General features: G+C 50.2%; 7 protein-coding genes across 7 annotated transcripts; 3 read left to right on the top strand and 4 right to left on the bottom strand.

The window, feature by feature from the left end:
- Window positions 1-608: 608 nt before the first annotated feature.
- On the top strand, window positions 609-2,020 carry ATEG_01012 (kinesin family protein; the record flags this gene model as incomplete). Its single annotated transcript, XM_001208377.1, has 2 exons — window positions 609-1,868; window positions 2,012-2,020. 2 exons carry the CDS (start codon window positions 609-611, stop codon window positions 2,018-2,020), a joined length of 1,269 nt encoding a protein of 422 aa, XP_001208377.1.
- A 664-nt stretch (window positions 2,021-2,684) lies between these two features.
- On the bottom strand, window positions 2,685-4,735 carry ATEG_01011 (uncharacterized protein; the record flags this gene model as incomplete). The annotated part of the gene is made up of 2 exons (XM_001208376.1): window positions 2,685-2,746; window positions 2,788-4,735. The coding sequence occupies 2 exons, from the start codon at window positions 4,733-4,735 to the stop codon at window positions 2,685-2,687; spliced, it is 2,010 nt and encodes a 669-aa protein (XP_001208376.1).
- Window positions 4,736-6,552: 1,817 nt separating this feature from the next.
- On the bottom strand, window positions 6,553-9,728 carry ATEG_01010 (2-C-methyl-D-erythritol 2,4-cyclodiphosphate synthase; the record flags this gene model as incomplete). The annotated part of the gene is made up of 3 exons (XM_001208375.1): window positions 6,553-8,142; window positions 8,437-8,490; window positions 8,571-9,728. The coding sequence occupies 3 exons, from the start codon at window positions 9,726-9,728 to the stop codon at window positions 6,553-6,555; spliced, it is 2,802 nt and encodes a 933-aa protein (XP_001208375.1).
- A 1,708-nt stretch (window positions 9,729-11,436) lies between these two features.
- Window positions 11,437-13,101, top strand: ATEG_01009 (fungal specific transcription factor domain-containing protein; the record flags this gene model as incomplete). The annotated part of the gene is made up of 4 exons (XM_001208374.1): window positions 11,437-11,468; window positions 11,714-12,092; window positions 12,162-12,994; window positions 13,047-13,101. 4 exons carry the CDS (start codon window positions 11,437-11,439, stop codon window positions 13,099-13,101), a joined length of 1,299 nt encoding a protein of 432 aa, XP_001208374.1.
- A 1,201-nt stretch (window positions 13,102-14,302) lies between these two features.
- On the bottom strand, window positions 14,303-15,025 carry ATEG_01008 (putative 2-haloalkanoic acid dehalogenase; the record flags this gene model as incomplete). The annotated part of the gene is made up of 1 exon (XM_001208373.1): window positions 14,303-15,025. One exon carries the CDS (start codon window positions 15,023-15,025, stop codon window positions 14,303-14,305), a length of 723 nt encoding a protein of 240 aa, XP_001208373.1.
- Window positions 15,026-15,678: 653 nt separating this feature from the next.
- On the bottom strand, window positions 15,679-17,364 carry ATEG_01007 (aromatic amino acid and leucine permease; the record flags this gene model as incomplete). Its single annotated transcript, XM_001208372.1, has 1 exon — window positions 15,679-17,364. One exon carries the CDS (start codon window positions 17,362-17,364, stop codon window positions 15,679-15,681), a length of 1,686 nt encoding a protein of 561 aa, XP_001208372.1.
- A 587-nt stretch (window positions 17,365-17,951) lies between these two features.
- On the top strand, window positions 17,952-19,433 carry ATEG_01006 (NAD(P)/FAD-dependent oxidoreductase; the record flags this gene model as incomplete). The annotated part of the gene is made up of 2 exons (XM_001208371.1): window positions 17,952-18,527; window positions 18,582-19,433. The coding sequence occupies 2 exons, from the start codon at window positions 17,952-17,954 to the stop codon at window positions 19,431-19,433; spliced, it is 1,428 nt and encodes a 475-aa protein (XP_001208371.1).
- Window positions 19,434-22,473: the final 3,040 nt, after the last annotated feature.

The following is a 22,473-nucleotide window of genomic DNA, read 5'->3' as shown; positions in this document are numbered from 1 at the left end:
CAATTGACCCCATGGCCTGCTATGAGGGACGCGAAGGAAGGATTATGGTGGGTCTTGCGGCTGTTTCCCTCCAATACTGTGAAGACCGGGTCTGAAAATCCATGTCGTAAACAGCACTGCTCCCTAGTACTATGGACGAATCTGGCTCAGTTGACGAGACTCCAGCAAAGGATAGGTGTCCTCCTCGGCCACGTGTGCATCAACAGGATCTAGTGCTTATTATTGATTGATGTTGTCTTCTTGCCTCATAATAATCAAAAATCCCGGAGAGCATCCGGTGGATTTCCACCAGGCTTGTGTATAGCCTCATCTGGTTGATTGTTGCCTAGCCAACGCCAACGTAGCAGCGCCTAGGCTGGACGTTGTCAACGGGCCGACCAACCAGCATCTTAGTTCGGGTCCAGACCCGATCAACCTGTTAGCGGAACTCAGTGGGCGTTGATATTATTACGTATTTCGTGCAGTCCAGATGGGCACATAAATACCCAAGAAGCCACGACTACTTGTACTGGGTATCATCTCCTGAAGATCCGTTCATTGCTAAGTTTACTCGAAAACGGTTTATTCGACTCAAAAATTTCCTCCAGAGTTACCAGTCCATCTTCGATATGCAGCTATTCGACGTGTTCACCAGATGGCGACCACTCCCAGCCGATGAACGGACTAAACCAGAGATCAAGCGACAGTACGAGGAGCGCAGCAACTCTCCGTTATCAATCGCTTTGGCTTCAACAAACTCCAGCGACCGCCCATGGAAAAGTGGAGCCGCATTCACACAAGTCTTTGAAACCGGGGACAACAACAAGACTGTCTTTGATGCCACAGTAGCTCCCGTGCTCTCGAAAGTCCTCGATGGCGGTTCGTGCAACTTCTTTGCGTACGGTCACTCGGGGAGCGGTAAATCGCATACAATCATTGGATATGACTTCGAGAATGTGGACGAATTCGGGCTATGTCTATCGGCGGCTCGCCATCTCAGCGAAGTACTGAAGGACCTCAACGCACAGGACGACGACACAGCTTCGCAACTAGGCATTGGACTCCGCATGTATGAGCTCCGGGGTAATACGGCTTTCGACCTTCTCAATGGACACTGCAAGTGCCATGTTCGCGAAGGGTACGATGGACAGACACACATCCGTGGCGAGACGGAGGTGTTCGAGGATGGCCGGGTCAGGGTCCAGCCGATCGTCACCAAGGCGTGCTGGACCTTCGAGGAACTTCGAAAAGAGCTTCTAAATGGGTTAGAGCTGCGAGCGACTGGAACTTCGACTGTTCACAACCAAAGTTCCCGCACGCACGCAGTCCTGGAGCTTGAGATTGTTACGAGAGGCCTACTCGATGCACGCGCTGCTGTCATCGAGCGACAATCCGAATTAGTCCCGGTTGCGAAGCGTGCCACCGACATATACTTGGCCGAGAATTCCAAGGGGTTCATTCAAACGCCAGAGGGAAAATACGTTCCGAACCCAGATTATCAGATTGACCAGGCTAGCATCGACGCGGCGGAAGCGGAGAAAGCTAAGTTTGAGTCGTACGTGAAGAAGGCGGAGGAAAATGTCGAGGAAGTCTTTGCATCATGCCAGAAACCATGCCTTGGGGGAAAGCTGACTTTTGTCGATTTGGCCGGATCGGAGTATTATCATGACAAGACGGCTCCCTCTCTTCCCAGGCCGAAACAGACTCCCCAGGAGCAACGCGAAGGCCGGCAGATCAATACCGACCTCCTCGCTCTTAAGGAAGTCATCCGCGCGAGGGCATCAAAGCAAGCCCGTATTCCGTATCGGTCTTCTCCGCTGACAATGGTGCTTCGTGGTCACTTCCAAGGCAGCGATGCAAAGGACAGCTACTCGGCAATGATTCTCACAGTCTCACCTTCGTCGGGCCAGTACGCTGCCACCATGAACACGCTGAAATACGGAAATCTGTTAGGCCTCGCTGGTGGGGAGAGGAGGACGACGGTGCGAAACAATGGAGAAAAGTAGAACGTATATAGGCAACAATTGACTAGTCACCATAGATGCCAACACGCCACCATAGATTGGCCTGAGCTTCTATTTTCCCTAACGCTTAGCAAGACACAAATTGCTTCTCAACAGTCCAGTAAAACCCCAGCTTTCACTACATCCCCATTTGGCACCGTTTGCGCTCAGGCTATTGGGATCCCAGTCATAAGCGAAGCAAGGGCCTTCGGATCCAAAGCATCTTCAATGCCGAACCAGTACTGAAACTCTTCTGATCTGCCCTTGTCGTACTCGGCTTCATCCAGGATCGCCTTTTTATTCTTGCAAAAGACCTGCAGCTCTTTGCAGGCCACGTCGCCATTACGTTGCAGATACTCCTTCATGATTTCGCCACAGCTCATGATCATTCGACTGCCAATTTCCGCACCATTTCTGGGCGCAAGTCCCATTGCACGAGAAGCATCTGCCGAGCCTCGAGCCACATGATGAATCAGAAGCACGATGTTTGAGATGAAGGACTCGTCGGGCATATAGGCTGCTGTGAAGTATTGGACAAATTTGTGGTGCTCTTTCGCCCTTATGAGCCTCAGCAGCTCAATGGAACGTTTATGCATGCCGAAGTAATTGAACAACAAAACTGGCTCTTCTTCAGCTAGCTTATCCTTCAAGAGGGTGAGAAGTTGCAGTGTGCCGATGTTGCGAGTATGAGACCATTTTCTCTCAAACGTTATCTGTTGACTTGATTGTTGAAGCCTCTTGCTGGTCGGTTTGGGAGCTTGTTCCTGCGAAAGCTTATCCAAGACCTGGTCAATGTTTCTTATACCACCACCTTCGCCAGCGCCCACCACATACTGAGGTCGGAGCATTTCTGAAATTGTAGTTGTCGGCGAAAGCAGTCGAGGATTCTTGCCATCAGGACGGTGAAAGTCATACGCCTTGGTACGAGAATTGCGGGCAAATCTGGCAACCGAAGATATGCCTGTGGCCAGTTCAAGTCTGTTCAAAGACTCGCTGGCATTCTTTGGTCTAGACCCAATGAATATATGAGACTCGCCGTGGATCTTGATGAAAGCCTCCATATCAGGCCAGCTCAAGTTCTTGGCTGCTTGAATTATCACAAGATTGTATAGGAATGCTAGCTGCTGAACGTCGTACCACTGAGTGATGAGCTGTTGACCAATAGACTGCATCCGAATGTTGAGATTAAACAAGATCGAACCACAGAGAACGGGATGCTGAGATAGGAGTAGATGTTTCTCGACCGTAGCCTTGGCTGGAAATGTACGACTGGCAGACCGTAGCTCTGCGAAGGGGTCATTGATGATGACTGCATCCACAGCAAGATGGATATTCTTGATCTCTTGATCACCCTCCTTTGGCCAGAATGGAGGCGGTGGGTGAGTCTTGGAAATCTTGAAGTACTCATCAATGGTCTTTTGAATACGCAGTCCAGATATGCGGAGATCCTCGAATGCACTCACGGTACTGTGACGCATAACATGATGGATGTCAATCAGGATTTGGGAGGCGAAACAAAGCCATGGATCGAGCGCCTTGGTTTTGCAAAACTCAACAAGACCCCTGGTAACCAGATCCGAGCTAGGCATGTCAATACCAAACGTACCAAGCATGCAAAACTCTGGCAAGAGTTGGAGAAGAATTATTTTGTCTTCATTGAACTTCTGACCCGCAGACATTGCCTCTCTGTTTGCCTTAGGATCGTAAATGCCGAAATGTCCCTTCCTGAAGACTGGCAGGTGACCATCTTGCAAAGCATGAGTGAACGATTCCAGCAGGACCCATGTTGGCAAATAGCACCATTCGGCCACATCTGACATGTCTTTATTATAGGGCAGGCCCACTTCAGGTGATGGAGTCGGGTGGATACCCCGGGTGATACAGGCAGTTTTATAGACGAGTTCCTGGAGGTTTTCCTCGGGCGAAGTGGTCGAAGCAGCCCAGTCGTCCACCACCTCCTGCACCAGATCACGGGCAAGTTGCAATGCACTATCGGTCACGAGAGCCGCGTTCATAAGGTCGATCTTTCTGTCTCGATATTCCGACCACGTATGGGAAATAAATGCGCGCATATTATGCAAATCCTGGAACAGGCAGAGCACCTTGAAGAACATATGGCCGAGATATGATTCTGTTTCCTCATCCTCGCCCTCCTCAACCAACTCTACCTTGACGATCTTTTGCGATTCAGGGGAGACTGTCCGTTCCTGCTGAGATTCTTGAGGCTCCTCAACGGTGAGTACGGCAAACTTGTTCAAGAAGACGTCAAGGTCCGGATCACGATCATCTGTGGACGAGGTTGGGGGAGAGTTCTTGCGACATTCGTTGGAAGATTCGTTTATTTTCCGTTCCAGAGTCTGGCAAACCCTCTCCATCGCAGAGATGAAGTGGGCGTGTCGTCTGTTGTTTGCAGTGTCGCCCTGCCCCAAAAACCACGAGGTAACATGCTTCCTCAACTTGATCGCTCGTCTAGCAATGACGAGGATAGGCTCAGGCACAGGGAGGGAAGATTGGGCAACAACTTCAGCGAGCACTTGGAGACCTTTGGTCGTTGTTGTGTACTGGGCCGGAACTGAGGCATTGACCGCTTTGCTTTCGTTCTTACCTTTGCCATTTGTCGTTGGAGGCGTGGTCAAGGTAAGGTCTTCGGGTTGATAGCCGCATTTGTTAGCTGCCTCAAGTAGCCAGGTTGCGAAGCTGTTGGTGTCATTCTTGTAGCGAGTGTAACTGCTTTGCAGGAATTTAGGCAACATAGTGTCGATTGTGAGCAGTCAATGGCTGGAAAGATGGGTTCGAAGGAACACGAAGAGCCCAGAAAAGCCAGAGAGATGTTTTAAAAGCTCAATGCCTGGTTGCAGGACATCATGGCATGTTTGTTGATGGATCTCAAAGAGGTAGTGGCTGGCCATATCATATCACGTGACCGGGTCATGTGACTTCTGTCATAATCCGACCTGCCTGGGAAACACGCTCTCATAACGGATTTCCCGGAATCCAAGCGTGGGATTCTAAAAACACATGTATATCAGAGCCCACAACTTCACTAACGCCCCCAATTCAACATGCCGCTTTACAAGGCTCCCTGACGATCTCTCGTTCTTGGAGCATATGCTGATGCCTCAACCTGCGTGACCCCATCCGCAGGTCGCAACCAATTCACACGGTCTTTTGTGTACTGCTCCACACGGGGCTTCAGATCCGACTCATGCAGGGCGAAGTCATCCACAGTCCCAAGTCGCAGGATACTGCATCCGTGGTATGCCTCGCCGACTCGGTACATGAGAGACCCGCAAGTTGAGCAGAAATAGTTGGTCATTGATTGCTTTACCGGACGCGATCGTCTTCGATTGACTGAACATACTGAGATTGTCTCGGCCCCGTAGGTGCTTCAAATGTGCGTCAGCTATGATGAAGTTGGAGGCGAACATTGATGCGGTGATCTTTCGGCAGTCAGTGCAGTGACAGATAAACGTGTCAATTACCCCTGGGCCGCGGGTTGGCTAGATGAACGATGTTAGCGTGTTTTGTCTTAAACATTCGAACCATGACCTATACTAACGAACGCCAGTTGCACGGCACCACAATAGCATGTAGCAGTCGCTTGTCCTTCTTTAGACCAGCCATCATCGGCGCAACCGGCATGAGGTATATATGGCGTCGATCTAGCTTTGGCGGCGACCATCTTGCATTACCTTGAACCAACAACGGGGTAATTGATAGCTTTGGGGGGTGGTGAGCTGGCTGTATGTAGGTAGCTGTGAGTAATCGGGAGATCCTCTAGTTCGGGTCAGATTTGGAAACATTCGTGGTCTACTCGGCCAGGACCATGACAGACACCTAGGTATCTATGGTCCAAGCGGGCCAGTAGCTAGTTATTGGGGTAGGTATTATTAATTACTCCAACTGACTCTTCAACGCGGGTATTTGATTCGCTAGCCGTGTCGAAGGATTTTCCTGTCTGTTTTAGTGCTCACCCCTCGGTACTCTTTACTCACTCAGTATTAAAACTTCTAAGACGAAGCTAGAACCCAGAGAATAGAGCTGGCATGTCTGGAACAAGTGGAGGAGACTTAGGGGAGGTAGTTTGATGGGCCTTTACAAATGGAAGATCGTAATGTCCGGTTCCTTCCACTATATATTCTGCGACTCAAGTGCGAATTCTGGCTTCAAAACAAGCCACGTGAACAGGATGAATACGTCAACCAATGTCGCGGTCACGATCTAGGGCTTTATATGAGCGATGAAATAGGCACCGTATAGGTCAATGTTACCCACTATGAACCAAGTCATGAGACTTCTTTATGCTGCGGAGAGCAAGAGATGAGTCTCCAGCAGGCCCTTGATCATTTTGGATTTGACGTTCAGCTACCGTTGTTCGGGCTAGAGGATTGGGCGTTGCTGGAAAACATGGAGTAGATTACATGATCTGCATTAAATGATCAGTCAGAGCATTCTGAACTTTGGCCTAAGAGTGTTAAAGCATGAAACAAATATTCAATACCCCTTTCCTGGTCCATCGCTTATCCTAAACAAATCAGCCGCCCCAGGTACTGCATTATCGATATAAGCTCTATGAAGCCTTGTCCACTCGTTCAAAACGAAACTGCAAACGATCTTCCTGGTGACACAAAGCAGCTTCGACTGGGGAACACAGATGCCAGCCAGGCGGGACTTGAAATGTTCTGATATTCTCGGAATGGTCAGTCCAGTAGTCATGCAACCGTCCGAACTGCTCATTGCCACTCGTCACAAAGCCCTTGTTATCCTCAACGACCAATGTGATAGTCTGCTTGGCCAGCTGGAAGCATCGCACAAGAACAAAGTCGAGCTCTTCCACAGGGAGGAACCCCAGTGACGAAACGCAGAATATATGATCCACCATTTCAGTTTGGCGGGCGAGGAAAAATTCCATCCTGTCATATACCAGTTCGCTGTATAGACCGTTTCGGCGACAGACGTCCAACATCCCATTGGACATGTCGACACCCACTAGACGAGTGATTCGGTTTTGAGACCCGGTTTGCAGCGCGCGGCCCACAGCTCCAGTGCCACACCCAAGGTCAAGTGCAGTGCCCTCGTAATGGCCCAGCCCTACAACATCAATGACGGAATGTGGCATAAGACTGTATTGGTCGAACAGGGCAGCTAGCTCCGTGAAGCGTACTTCTCGGAGACCAGGATTCTTGAGAAAGTAATTGGTGATGTAGGTATTAAGAACGGCCCTGTAGCTGCCCGGAAATCCGTATCTGACGTCCGTGTCCTCCAGCTGGGATCCTGTAGGATAGAAAAACACAGGAAGAGGGTCCACTTCGATCACATAGGCTCTTCCATCACGGCCTAGGCGCATGTCAACATCGCAGCCCATGTAGTTTGTATACATTTTCTTAGTCGTGAATGCCTCTACTGCCGTCTCCTGAAGATGTCTGTATAGATCGGGATTCTCGGATTCGTGAAGAAGTTCATAACCCGACTCTGGATCGAACTTGAGGTCCAAGGTCATGAATCGTTCATCCTCCGATATTTGCTTATATTTCACGCGTTGGGGTGTCAATGGAGCCGGTCTCTCGCCCATCGCTATCACCACCACGGAGTACTCTTCCCCGTCGATAAACTCCTGCACGACGATATCAGTGCTATCCCCTCCGGCTGCTTCGCAGTCGTCGGCGTATTTCTCAGGTGCTGGATGGCCTAGAGCTTGCGCCCGTTGAATCCTGACTGGGCGCATTGACTTATTCAATCTTTCGATGCATTGCCGCAACTCGGCCTCGTTGTGACACAGAGAATGCCTATCGATGAACATGCTGCCATAGCCCGACGCTGGCTTCACGAACAAGGGGAAGCGCTCTGTTCCCGGCACCAGCGGGCTGCCGATACGTTTGGCTTCGGCAAAGAAGTCCCATTTTGATTGCGCTCTTTCGGCGCTTTGGACGCCCGCAGAGGGCAGATTGAGAGACTCAAAGTATCGGATGGCATCCACGCCAGCCAGAGAATCATCATGCGTTCCCCACATGAAGTTCAAGTAGAAGCCATAGCCTTCTCGTACAGCCTGGTCGATTTGCTCCCGGGCTGTGGCTTTGTGAATGGTCTTGTGGGCCACGGTATGCTGCGTGGTGAACGGTCCTGGATTCATACATAGTTCCTGCGCATCGCCGACGGAAGCCTGAAGCTCCTCGAAGCAGGATTGAAACACACAGATCCTCATTTGGACGTCCAAACCCAAGACATATAGCGGTGCTCTATACTAATCTGTACGGTGCGAGAAGTGTCGCGTGTCCACCTAATGTTCTCAGCCCGATCTGCATACCCCTCCATGCAAACCTGCAGGATTGACGAAGTCTAGAGTCACCCATGACGAGCTGAGTTTGGACCTTCTGGACTATTTGCTGCAGGAGGATGGGTCTATTCGGGGCTGCCAGCTTTCTCGACCACTCGTTTACACCGCTTATCGCCATACCCGGCAAGTGTAGTGGATCTTTCTTGATTCGATCTCGATCAGGCCGAGGATTAACTGACTACCTAGTAGTTAGTCTTGGTGGGGAAAACCACCGTGGCCGTAGCAAAAGCAACAATGCCCTCCTCTCGTCCTACAAATCCATTCTTCTCGTTCGTCCCAGCCTTGACAGACACCCGCCCCCGATCCAACCCGACGATCCCCGCCACCGAATCCCGCATTGCATCCCGATAAGGGCTGACTCGCGGTTTCTCACACACAAAGCTCACGTCACAGTGCGTGATCGTACCGCCTGCCTCCACCACCAGCCGAGCGGCATGACGCAGAAACTGATCGGACGAAGCCCCCTTCCACTGGGGGTCGGACGGTGAGAAATGGCTGCCAATGTCGTCGGCGCCAATGGTTCCCAGGAATGCGTTGGTCAGGGCGTGCAGTCCAACGTCTGCATCGGAGTGGCCGAGGAGTGAGGCACTGTGCGGTATTTTGACGCCGCAGAGGATGACCCCCTCGCCGGGCACCAGTCGATGTGTGTCGTAGCCGTGGCCTACGCGGACGTCTGGTATCGTGGGTGGGGCTATTGGTGAGTTTCTTGCCTGTAAGAAGCGCTCTGCCTCCTCAAAATCCACACTGAAGGTCAGCTTGATGTTTTGTGGATCCCCGGGTACAACACGAACAGGCAACCCGGCTTGTTCGAAAAGGGACGCATCGTCAGTGTAGTTGGAGCCCGACTTTGCGGCGCGCTCGTGGGCGGCCAGAATTGACCAGAATTCGAACGCCTGTGGTGTTTGTGCGCGAAAGAGCCCATCCCGCGGAACGGTTGCTGTAATGAGACCATTTGAATCGGTCTTCTTGAGTGTATCAGACACAGCGATAGCCGGAATCACGCCGATAGATGGGTCTGTAGATAGCGACTCGAGAACACTATCCAGTAAGGCGTGCGACGCGAACGGACGCGCTGCATCATGGATGAAGACGTGGGACGGGACGCAGTCTAGCGTAGAAAGGAGGCGGAGTCCCTGAAGGACAGACGCCTGCCGTTCGACACCTCCAGTTGTGGTGTAAATCTTCTGGTCGCGATCTATCGAAGCTTCCAGTAGTGAGGTGTCATCGGCATGGTGAACAATGACAATGGGACAGTCGGCATGCCATGACCGGAATAATTTCAGGACACGATTGATCACAGTGTCACCAGCAATGCGGCGATATGCTTTCTGACAGCCTTGCCCAGCACGCGTACCTCGACCGGCAGCGGGAACGACAATCCCAATCGTTGGAGGGTTTGGTGAGACTACCATGGCTGAAGCGTGGGAAATGTCAACAGAAAATGGCGGGAAGGGATGTCGCCGTGGATGAATATCATGCAGCCTGCCACAACTGGCTAGATTGACGCGTGACGTCGTGTGGTTTCCACCGTCCAAATTGTTGTGCGGCAGGAATTCTTCACACATTGCTGTCATCATGGGCGCTGTATCGCACTCAACACCCTCACTCTCCCTCCGAGTTCCAGCCAAGCTCAATCCGCAAATTCGTGCTGGGCCCCTCCGTCAAGACGGGTATCACGATGTCACATTGGTCTACCAGGCCATCTCCCTTTATGACGTCCTCACCATCTCGCACAATTCTAATGGCCCCACGATCCGGGTAACAGGAATGGACAGTGGCCGGGTTCCGTCAGATAGTCGGAATCTAGTCGTCAAAGCCGCCATACTTCTCGGGAATCACGCCAATATCGAACCACGCTTACATTTTGATCTCGTCAAATCCATCCCCTCGGAAGCCGGGCTTGGAGGTGGAAGTGCCGATGCAGCAGCCGCCCTCGTAGGGTGTCGTCGCTGGTGGAAACTGGACCTCATAGATGATGATGATCTTATGGCGCTCGGTGCACAGCTTGGCGAGGACGTCCCCTTCTTCGTCCACGGTATGATGGCGATAGGATTGGGGCACAAACAACCATTGATTAAATTGGCACCAAGCGGACACAAATGGCACTGGGTGTTGGGAATCCCCTTCCGTGGCCTGGCCACAAAAGATGTTTTTCAGATGTATGATCGCACATCGGCAGGTTCTGTGTCCCAGGAGAAGGATTATTTGTTGAGACAAAAAGGCTGTCTCGATATTCCCTGGGAGAGCGGTTCACCCCAGGAACTATTACCAGCTCTTGTGAACGACCTAGAGCTACCATCCACACGGCTACTGCCGGATATTGCGACGGCGTTGGAGGCTGGAAGGTCCGCGGGCGCACTAGCGAGCTTAATGACTGGATCCGGATCGACATGTGCCTTTCTAGCAGAGAATGAAAGCCACGCAGCGTGTTTGATGGAGCAATTCCGGCGAGAGACTATATTCAGACAGGTAGTCGTGGTCTTTGGTCCCGTCGAGGGAGTATCTGTCCTTGAGAGCCATTGAATGTATCTCCATTGCGGCTGTTAAAATCTGCATACTGAATGAAGCTGTTTAACGAGACGTGCTATCGTGTATGATGTTTCCGTGAAAAAGATAGTAGGTTAGTCTGATCACTGGGATGCAATCGGTAGGCTCTATCTGAGGACTTTCATCATACATTTCTGAGACAGGTAGAGAAGTTGACGCATTCACTGCCCAGACTCAACCCACGGTCAATTTCCGCATTTACATGTAGGAGACCAGTGGTTCTTTGACCTCCGTTTAGTCAATGATCATATCTAAGTTCATCCGCTGGCCTCTGTCTGGCTCTGCCGAATTGTTGGAGACAGCAAGCAAATGCGGGGAACCCTGCCCATATCAACTTGATGGGGCCCTTCATTTTTGCCGATGGGGTAGATAGCACCGAGACTATACTTTGAGCGCTCTAGTACCCTTGCTAGCCCTCTGGGGTCTGATAAAAGACGGAGGAGTTACAGTTGATTGGGCCATCGTCAAGCCCCTTATCGGCCCCATCTGATGCGATAAGTGCCGCGATCCTGCTCTGATTGAGAACCTATTCTGAGCGCCCTTGTGCAGCATTCGCGCTAGATTAACGCAGGTATGGGAGAGAACAGGAAAAGGGCGCTCCGTGCGTATGTCATCCATGACCGAAACGACAGCCAATACGGTGTTGCTGATGAATCTTTACCAGCTGCGACAGCTGTAGGCGTCTTAAAGAACGGTGCGATGGTGGCATCCCATGCAAGAAATGCTCTCATTCCGGGCGGACGTGCGAATTCGAAGCTTCAAGGGGGAGATCGCGCGAGTTCCGGCCTTACATTCCACGGTCAGATTACTATCTTGTATGCAGAACACTTTGCTAACGTGCGGTGTCCAGGGCCCGAGTAGTACAAACAAACATCCAGGAACTTATCCAACGCTCGAGATACATGGAACAAATCCTAAAGCACAAAATCGAGGGAATTGCACTGGATACCCAGAGTTTAGCCCGGTTGGCCGAAGACCTAAGCCGTCGTCGAGCGAACGACACGGTCCCTGGCCCGGAGCCCGATGAGGCTGATGATGGCCTGGAGATCCAGGAAGGGTGCACGCTTGATCCAGTGGGGAATACTACCACACGTAGGCACCCACTGTCTTGGTTTAGGGAACATCATGCTTATGGCGAGACAGACTTCTCGGGTGAATTCTCATACTGGAATTTCTCAATGCGCATTAAACAACACATTGAAGATCAAATGCACAGCTCAATGGTGTCGGTGAGAAATCCCCGGAAGACCTTTAGGTATCGACTCATCGCAGTTGCAAACAACTAACAACACATATAGACCGACGACCTGGTCCGAATTTCTGGATACTGGCGGGCCCAGCAACTCGACGCTAGCCATAGTCATATGGCAACTGCGATTCTCTCTTGTCCACCCGAGAAGATAGCAAGATTCTTGGCCACGGTCTTCTTCAAATACACCGAGTCCCATTATCCCATCGTTGACAAGGAGTGGGTCTTTGATCGCATTAAGATTCTATATACAGATTCCACAAGACTCTACGAACGAGGCGGCGAATCCACAATAGCGATCCTCCTGACTGTGTTTGCTGTCGGGACTCAATATGCACATCTTGAGTCCCCCGAGCCCGTCAGGCATCAAGCACCCGATTTCTCGGAGGAAAAGATTGGGGCCACCTTTTATCGCAATGCGGTTCGTCTCCTACCAGAGATTATCGAAATATCGTCACTCGAAAGCGTCCAGGCCTGTCTGTTGTTCGGACTATATGCGCTCCCAGTCGATGCATCCGGGCTGGGATATATCTACATAAATCTTTCGATTCGACTTGCCATGCAAAACGGCATGCACCGGAAGTGTCATGGAAGTGCCTTCAGCCCCGAAATGGCTGAGACTAGGAACCGAGTCTGGTGGTCAGCGTACATGCTCGAAAGGTGGGCGAGTCCGCAAGTTGAACAATACAATTGTCTTCTGATGCAGGATACAGAAAGATCTCCATATTTCACGGTCGCCCCCTTATCTGTCCATAGATCGGACATCGACGCAGAGCTACCCAAATGCGAGACCGGCGATGAGGACCAGCCGCTGCGACATATCGCGCGGGCCATTGCTTCCCTTCAGCTCATTTACTTCCTTGAAGACTTTTTCAATCAGATGTAAGCGGCCGTCGTCTTCTGATGAGGAAGCCCAGGTAAATTAACTATATAGTGCTACAGAAGAGAAGTTCGCAGTTGTCCCAGAGAACAGCGACGGCATGCTATAGCTGGCTTATTGGCGAGACGAGACGATCTTTACAAATGGTGGGAACGAACTTCGCATGCAACAGGGGACGAGCCAGGGTGTCTATCACCCGCAGATTATCGTTCTTCAATGCACTTGCAGCTGGAATACTGTCTGGTCCGTATGTTTGCTGGGCGCCCCTTCATGCTCGAGTGTGGGCGGGTACATACACCAACGGGTTCTGCAGACGGATATTTTCAATCTCCAGGTGCGAATCCCGGGCTTTCAGGACCCCATGGAGATGATCCAAAAGGTAATCGCTCCGGTCGAGAAACATTGATAGATGACTGCATCCAAGCAGCTAGAGAAGCCCTCGAGGTGTGCCAACGCCTACAAAACCATGGTCCAGGTTTAGCACGGGCCTCATATATCGAGTACAGCTCTTGCCGGGCCTCTTTACTTGTCCTGATAGCCTATTCCATACAGAATCCTTCCGCAAACTACCGTGGGGATATATCAGTCGGTCTGGACATGATCCGAGGGATGTCCGCGGCGGGTGAATCTGCGCGATCAGAGGTCTCACTGATTGAAGCACTTGAGCACGCCCTTGTCCGACTCCAGGAGAGGGCGGGTGCTTTCAATCCACGTTTCCACACCAATGAGCCACCACCCCGGACATCAGATTACGAAGCCTTCCTGGAATGGGGTAGGACAGGGAAAACGAGCGTCGGGACGATGGCGCCTCCGGAAAGACGTCTTCCACACCAGCTCCGCGACCAGTTTACAGGGCCAACAAATGTTACCCAAGAATCGTCAGTAACCGACGCTGGTCCTTCGAACGAGTCAACCATATCTAATATGGACGCGGGTTTTCCTGGAACGCACTTCGGACTTGATAGTCTGTCCAATCTGGAACCAGTGCCCAATATTCCCTACAACCCCGAAGACGGTATTTCCGCATATCTGGGCTGGCCATCGTTTACCGAAACCCATGTCTTGGAACAGTTCCTTATAGATAAAGGCGACTGGGTGGAGCATAACGCGACATAGGTATACGCCTACTTATAAGATGTTGCCTAGGGGGGTAAAATCTCCAGTATTACCTGTTAGCCTATATTCTACTCATTGGCCTGCCTTCCTATCAATGCAAGTAGGCAATGACGATTTTCATGATATGTACATGTGTGGTTAAGTACAACTGTTGAGTGTTCTGTCTGGGTCCCATATAAAAACAACACACCGATCTATTGTGACATTGCGACGATATTCTTTGCCATCTCAGGTAGCGTGTCTGCGATCACATCCATTTTTTCATCGAAAACCTCCGAGCAAGGTTCCTTTTCGTACACCGTACAGTACGCCCCGCGAAATCCCACCTTGGTGGCAGCAGACACATCCCACATATGCGCCGCTGCAAACCATTTGTCATCCCCTGCACTGAATTGATCAAATACCGACCTGTATGCTGCCGGTGCTGGCTTTGCTTTGCCCTGGGCATCACAGCTGATCAAGTTCTCCGAGGGCATAGAGACACCAGAGCGCTCAAAATAACCCGTCACCCGCTTGACATCTCCGGTGGTGAGACACCATACAGTGAATCCCGCTGCTCGGAGGGTATCGAAGCACTCTTTCAGTCCGGGCCTCAGTTCTAACTGGAAGTATCCTTGGACGCATTCGTCTCGCTCCTGCTCTGTCGCAAAGGTTCTCGGATTCTCAATCCCAGCCATGTATAAGGTGCGAAAGAAGAGGGCACCCAGAATCTCTTTATATGGCTTGTAGCGCTCCGAAATCGATAAGAAGGTGAATTCAAGCTCCGCCGCGGTCATCCAACTGAATCCAAAAAAGGCGGCGGTGACGTTTCGTGCAGCAAGCTTCTTCCCGATGACTCGGTCAATGGTCGCGTAGAACGCGTCAAAGGACACGCAGGTGCCGACGACATCGAACACCACGTGTTTTTGTTGCGACATCTTGGATCTCACAACAATAGTTTCGTATCGAGGGGCAGGACTTGTCGTCTCTCCGACAAATGACGTCAATGGTGGAGGGGATGAGTGCTTTTGATAAGAGTTGTCGGTATGTTGTTGGGGGAGACGCAATTGATTGAGCACGGGGTGGTGACTAGATATATATCTAACGTTAATTCGAAGAGAGACGACGATTCGAGATGGGCCGTGGAAATCCCCTCACCTCTGTGAAAGTAATGGCGGCGCCTATTCTATGTTGGTCCTGTCGGATTCCCCCGCAACAGCGTCTAGATAGCTCCGGTGATGGAGCAGCAAGAGATTCGTTTTACGATAAGCAGCTCTCCTGCCGGGACCGGATTGCCTAAACAGGTAAGACCGGCCCGGTGCTGCTACTCCATCGGGGCCGGCAGCATATCAGCCGCGGTATCTCCGATATCAGATTACAGTAATGATTGATGGCCTTTTGACAAAAACACAGCCGTATGGGAATTGTGGGGGCAAACTCAACAGTCCGTCGATAGGATACGTGTTCTTACGCTGCTAACGTTACGTACGGGCTTGGCTTAAACAAAAAATGGGTTCCAGTGGTAGAGTAGGTAGCATTATGCATATTGGTATTGTTCGAGGTAAATAACGTTGCCCATAATGGCCCTTCTTCAAGACCACAGAATGTTCAATCTTCGAATCCCCCTCTTCGGCTTTGGCTCAGGCTCAGGATTGTTGCGAAAGCTCTCAATGAATGGGCGAATGGGTACCTCATCTAAAGGTAAAATTCGGGTTTTCATCGTGAATTTGTAGCCAAAGTATACGACCACGATCAACGGCAGGTTGAGATACGATGAAATGAAGGTCTCGGTGCTCCAATGTCCTCGGATGAAGATGGTGAATCCACCTGTGAAGAACAATATGATGAATATCGTCAATGATACCCACGTGGTGTATGGTTGGAAAGGAGCTGCCCATGGGAGCTCTCGATGCCGGTCGATGCCTTGCTTCGAACAAGCGTGGAGGAATCGCAGGTACACGACGCAAATGCAGATCCAGTTCACAAGGGTGGAGATTGACACAATATCCTGCAGCCACGTAAAAACCGTGCTGGCCGAATTTGAGAGGGTCATGTATCCTAGCGCCATAAATAGACCGTACAGTCCTACGGCGACATATGGAACTCCAAAGCGACTGATTCTCTGAAAAATAGCCGGAGCGTGCCCATGGACTGCCATTCCGTACAAGATTCGAGAGCCCCCAAGCATATTCGAGTTCCCTGAAGACCATGCCGATGTCAACACAACTGCGTTGATTATAGACGGAACCACCTTGATGCCAGCTTGTCGAGCGGCGATGACAAACGGCGACTGCGCTGCGGTGTCGGTCGAGTTGAGGAGGTCAGGGTCATTGGATGGTACGACCAACCCAACCATGAAGATGGTCAAAACGTAAAACACCAGAATACGAATGAAAATTCGCCTCGCCGCCATGGGTATGGCCCTCCGCGGGGATCGGGTCTCCGCCGCGGCAACCGTGATGTTCTCAATGCCCGAATACGCATACAGGGCATTGTCAAACGTTTTCCAAAAACCTAGAAACCGACCCAACGACCCCGGGATACCCAGATATTGGACCATTGGCCCTGGATTGTGCCAGTAGCTGAAGCCGATTGCGGTATGATTAGGTCCTCCGCCGCAAGTGATAACCAGGGCCATGATGTTGATGCCGACAATCAACATGATTTTGAGCATGGAGAAAAAGAACTCCAGCTCTCCGTAAACCCGGACGAAGAGGAGAGCAGTGACAATCATCAGGAGTCCGAACACAGTGATCCAGATGGCGTTGTTGATCGTCACCCAGAACTCGACAATCACTGCTGCGGCGACAATTTCGGAGGGAATCGACACAATGTAGGAGTAAACCTGATTCCATCCATTGGCGAACGCTAACGCTGGATCGCAGAAGATCTCGGCGTATCGTATCACACCACCGTTGAGAGGAACCAGGGCACCCATTTCTCCAACGCCAAAGATCACACTGGAAACCGCCAGGCCGATAATGATGTATGCAAGGAATGCGCCTAGAGGACCAGCCGTAGCAATCGCTCGACCGGAGCTCAGGAAAAGTCCGGTACCGATAGTCCCTGCCAGTGCAATCATTTGGATGTGTCGCTGGTATAGCCCTTGCTTCAAGGCGTGAATCTCCTGCAGGTGGGCAGTCGCCGTTTCCACATCGCTTATGTTGGATTTGGCTGCATAGTCCATGTTCTCGGGGTGCTTATGTTCTTGGTAGGCCTCATCCTCCGCGAGAGGATGGGCGTCCGTCTTGGGATGAATCGTGATAGCGGGAGCCATGGCAAAAACACCGTGGGTAGCTCTGGTGCTGGCCTATCGAGCATGTCTGCCATCGCCGCGAGATAGTGATGGTTTTTGTATGTAGCTTGTGTATTATGCTTTCTTTCCACACTTCCTACTAGTGTGCGCTGGTGCAGTCAGAATCCATCCACTTATCGGAGGCTAATTGGAAATGCTGAGACCATTCCAAATACACAGCAAGACGAATACCCGGTAATTACAACGGCCCGGGACCCTCCACCACTGCAAAACACATGCATTCAGCGGATTGATGGATATCTCGTGCGGATCAGGCCCATTGGCTAAGTCTTGCTCCACAGCCAGGGGCCTTGAATTGGAGACATTCCGATAACGACGGAGTTCTTCAGAATGACTACCGGATCTCAACCACCCATCCACTCGTTCATAAATCCGGTCCGGCGGAGTCATACGATCCGGTAAAAGAAAGATAGGAGCAGATAGGAGCAGGTCAAAAGAGCAAGCAATGTGTCCTGGGAATCAACCCTCAGTCTCTTCCGACTTCATTTGCGGCGCAATCTCGTTATCAACGCCAATTATATATCCTCGCTCTTCTTATAGAAAGCAAAATGGTCATCATACACTCTGAGCAGTCCAACGCGACCAACGGGTGCCACTCGGGGTGCTTTCCTGTGCAGAACTCGACCGAATGCTTCTGGCAGACTCACGGTCACAAGCTCAGTGAGCTCCGCTCAACCCCCGAGTTGCCAAAACACAGTGACATTGTTATCATTGGTGGTGGGTATGCCGGTGTCAGTACGGCCTATCATCTAGCTGGAGAATTCGGCGATGCAGCTGGTTCAATCACCCTTCTGGAAGCTCGCGGATTATGCTCTGGTGCCACCGGCCGGAATGGGGGTCATCTGAGACCCGACTTCTACGGTCATATTCCCACGTACATTGATCGCGCGGGAGCTAGAGCCGGGGCGGAAATTGCAGAATTTGAGATCGCCAATCTCCGGGCATTAAAACGGTTTATCGAGGAGGAAAAGATTGATTGCGATCTGACGTTGACCCGCTCTATCGACGTGTGGTGCAACGAGGAGGCTGCAAAGAAAGCAAAGGCAGTGTACGATCAAATGGTTGCTCATAATTTTGAATACATGGAGGACACGATATTCTACACTGGTCCCATGGCTGAAGGAGTGAGTTCTCTGACTAGACTATCGTCGAGAATTGTACAGCTAAGACTATGACAGATCTGTGGCATCAAAGGAGCAGTAGCATGTGCATCATTTACTGCTGGAACATTGTGGCCATATAAGTTTATCATGCATCTTGTTCAAAAGCTTGCTGGCGATGATACGGTGAACTTTCAAGCGCATACCCCAGTCAAGTCGATCACCCCCTGTGCAAATGGAGGATTCCTTGTTGAAACCAGCCGAGGAACCATTCAAACAGACAAGGTGATCTACGCCAACAACGCGTACGTGTCTGGTCTCCTACCGGAATACCAGAGGAACATCATCCCTTGTAAAGGGATTTGCTGCCGGATCACGTTACCTGATGGGACGGTGCCCCCACTGCTCAACAATTCTTACATTCATCGCACCAAGGATAATACGCTCTCATATTTAGTCCCTAGGGCAGATGGAAGTATCATTGTTGGAGGTGCCGCGGCCCAGTTCCGGCCATTCAAAGAACAATGGTACAACAACGTGGATGATGGATCCCTGATTGACGCTGCGAAAGACTACTACGATGGCTACATGCAGCGTACTTTTCACGGATGGGAAGGTACAGATGCTAAGGTCGATAAGATATGGTCAGGCATCATGGGCTATTCATACGATTCTAACCCCCATATCGGTATTGTCCCTGCCAAGGATGATCAATTTATCATTGCGGGCTTTAACGGTCATGGAATGCCTGTGATTTGGCTCGCGGCAAAGGAACTGGCGCGAATGGTGGTTAAGAGGATCCCTTTTGAGGAGACAAGTATGCCCCGGCTTTTTCAGACCTCCCAGTTCAGGATTGATCGAGCAATGAATGGGCGAGAAGAAGATGGCGATATTCTTGGTAGTGGAAGTTTTCCTTCTACCAAGCCGTGAGAGAACAGCTTGAGACTTCGCGACAAAGGTCGCACCCAATGAACATGTACGGAATCGGATTTGTTGCACCTGTATTCCATGAATTGTATCATCCTTCGTTCTCGTCTCATCGAGTCTTATACCAAAAGTGACACATAGACAATGACATGGAGTTTGTACAAGTAATATGCCTGGCAAATAACTGCTTTCAGTCGCAGCTTTCAGTTTGTTCCGATAAAGTCCCATGATATGACCGTGTTGTGGATTAGTGTGTCCACGCCTTGCAATCGCTCATCCTCATATCTCTCTTCTCAAATATAACTGCGGGACCTCTGTTAGTATAATCGCAGTTCCCAAAATTTGACGAAGAGAAAGGCAAAGGCAAAAAATAAGAAAGGCGGCCGGCAACGTCAAGGCTATACTAGATTTTGCAGAAGCATCTCAAGGATTCTTAGCTGCCAGCCAAGGGCCCTCAATAACAGAGCCAAAGGCTAATTGCCAGCATTGGCTCTTAGGTGTTGCTTAAAGTTCGGACGTAAGAAATGATATCACATATAGGCAAGAGATACAAGCCATCCGTGCCAGTCACCTGCATCATTTTCCTTGTGCATCCACGTAATATGGGCAAAAACAGGTCTGAGCATTAGAGCTTCTCATTTGAATAATCAACCATTGGGATGGAGTGAATGAATACCTATCCGCTGAAGCTTTTTTGTGGCACGTGTACTGCGGCTTTACAGAGACTGCGTCCGTTTTCACTCATAGACACTTTAATTCAGCCTTGCTAGGTCATTGATAATACAGTCTCGATCAGGAAATGTTGCGCAAAGCCAGGGTCGTTGCATTCACACTAGGATATGAGAAATCCGATTGGAAAGGGGAAAAACCATATCAAGACCGGAATTACGCATGTCATCCCTCATCAGTTCCTCTGAAGAAACCGTCACCAAGAAACACTGTCTTTAGGTGTAGCCGCCTGCCCTGCATAGCACCAGGATAACCGCTGAATATCAATTATTAGTGGATGGTTCACTTAATGCTGGAGATTGACACTCATATTGCTTAACAATTCTGGCACCGAGAGTAACACCATTTGAAATCATGTTGACGTGTACATCCCTCCATACAGCAGTCATCGACGCAGACAGGACCACTACATTGCAACACCTCCAGGCGGTCTTTGCCGAACAAATTGCTTTGTGCGCCCGTTGCGATGCTAGCAATCAGGGCATATATGAAAAAGGAAGGCAACATGATTTAAGGTCTTAACATAGATTTTGTCAGTAAAACAGTATGCCGATAGCACCACGCATTCTGGCCTGGGTATGCACGAATGGTAGATACTCACTTATATCAACTGCGTTTAGATAGATTAGCTAGATGGTAGAACTTAGAACTGGCTCATGGGTCAAATACTGAGGATATGTTGAACTATAAGTAGGGTATCCCAGAGACTCAGTTAGGAAGACGTAACATGACGTAGAAGACTAGAAAGGAGACTAGAAATGTACATTACAGCATTTCCTAGGGAAGAAACTATTTTCGCCACAATTTGGATCTACCTTTTGATTCTCGCCCTTCGGGTTGGTCAAGCCTATGCTACTACAGTCGAATTATTACCTCACGGCAGCTGAACCAGGTTTGGACTTCCATAACTTTTCGCCCAACAAGCGATTGGAAGTGGCTACAGTCTACGTAGCTGTGTCACGCTTACACGTCTATACATTGCTCTTTTTCGCAGCCGTAGCCAAGTAATACAGTACTTCCCAATCGATCTATCAACGCTAGGTAGATCGATGGAGGTAAGTACACCCCTCCGTCCAGCCTTAATCTAGCCACTGCACTATCACTTGCGTATTGATACAGTGTACTAGCAGATCGGAGTCTCGCCGATTAGCCCAAGCGCCACATTCATGAGGGCGGAAGTGGCCAGAAAACAAGAATTAGACGGCAATCTGCCGCATGAGCTAGTATTAAGCTGTACGCATTCACTGACGGGGACTGCGGGTCAGAAGAAACCTAATGCAAGTTAAGCTTATAATTGCTTTGAGTGGAAAAGATCTAGAGTTCTTACCTTCTCCTAGTCGGAAATGAAGGCCCGACTAGACCCTATCAGTATTTCTACTTGCGTCTGTAGGGATGTGGTGTGGTTACACATTATGGATCAATTACTCTTATGAAGACTTGACTCTTTACCTTTTCATTCCCGGCGGACGCCGGAAATCTCATGCCCGGGACGAAACGGATGGAGAGGGAAACTCAGTGATACTCAAACAAATTGAACTGTGCTCATAGACATACCGCCAAAAGTCCGCATCACGCAGGGTAACTGAGCCAGTGAGGCTTGACCGGGCAGATGGAAAATCGAATTGGCCTAATTAATATTCATCACATTATACCACAAATGTCCAGGAGGCGGATAGCGTAGCAAATTGCAGAGCCCAGAGGCCGAAAGGTAGGATTGACAGTAGACGGCAGAGAATCTCAGTAACTTAGAATGATCCATCACGGCGCGGTTGCGGGACGGCGCGATATAACGACATTCCTTATATTAGCCGTCTCTTACAAGCAGCTCCAACCTGCCTTAGGGGGTTGGTTGCTTTATCTCAACGCAAATCTCCACCGTAACATATTTTTGAAGCAATTTAATTTGTTATACAACTAAGCCTTGCGTACTAGAGATCACCCGCACAGTAGGTACTAGGCCAGCTATTCCCGGTATATGGATACTACTACTACTACTACTACTACTACTACTACTACTACTACTACTACTACTACTACTACTACTACTACTACTACTACTACTACTACTACTACTACTACTACTACTCAAACAATATGGGGTATCCATTATGAAGCAAGGGTGCCTAGCCCTATCCCTAAGGCTGACATAGAATTCGTACTCACCTGCAGTTTGATAGCTATTGACTCACCTTCGAAAATTGTATTCTGATATAAGTGGGTTCTATAGGCAGTGATGGTCACTCAACTTGCATTCATTCAACAGCTTAGAACCCCTCCCTGCCTGAGGGTCATTATCTGTTCTAGTTGCTCGTCT

This window comes from Aspergillus terreus, genomic scaffold (genome assembly GCF_000149615.1).
Source record: "Aspergillus terreus NIH2624 scaffold_2 genomic scaffold, whole genome shotgun sequence".
In the NCBI taxonomy this organism is placed as follows: domain Eukaryota; kingdom Fungi; phylum Ascomycota; class Eurotiomycetes; order Eurotiales; family Aspergillaceae; genus Aspergillus; species Aspergillus terreus.
The sequence above is the reverse complement of the archived record's forward strand: the minus strand, read 5'-3'. Positions and strand labels throughout refer to the sequence as shown.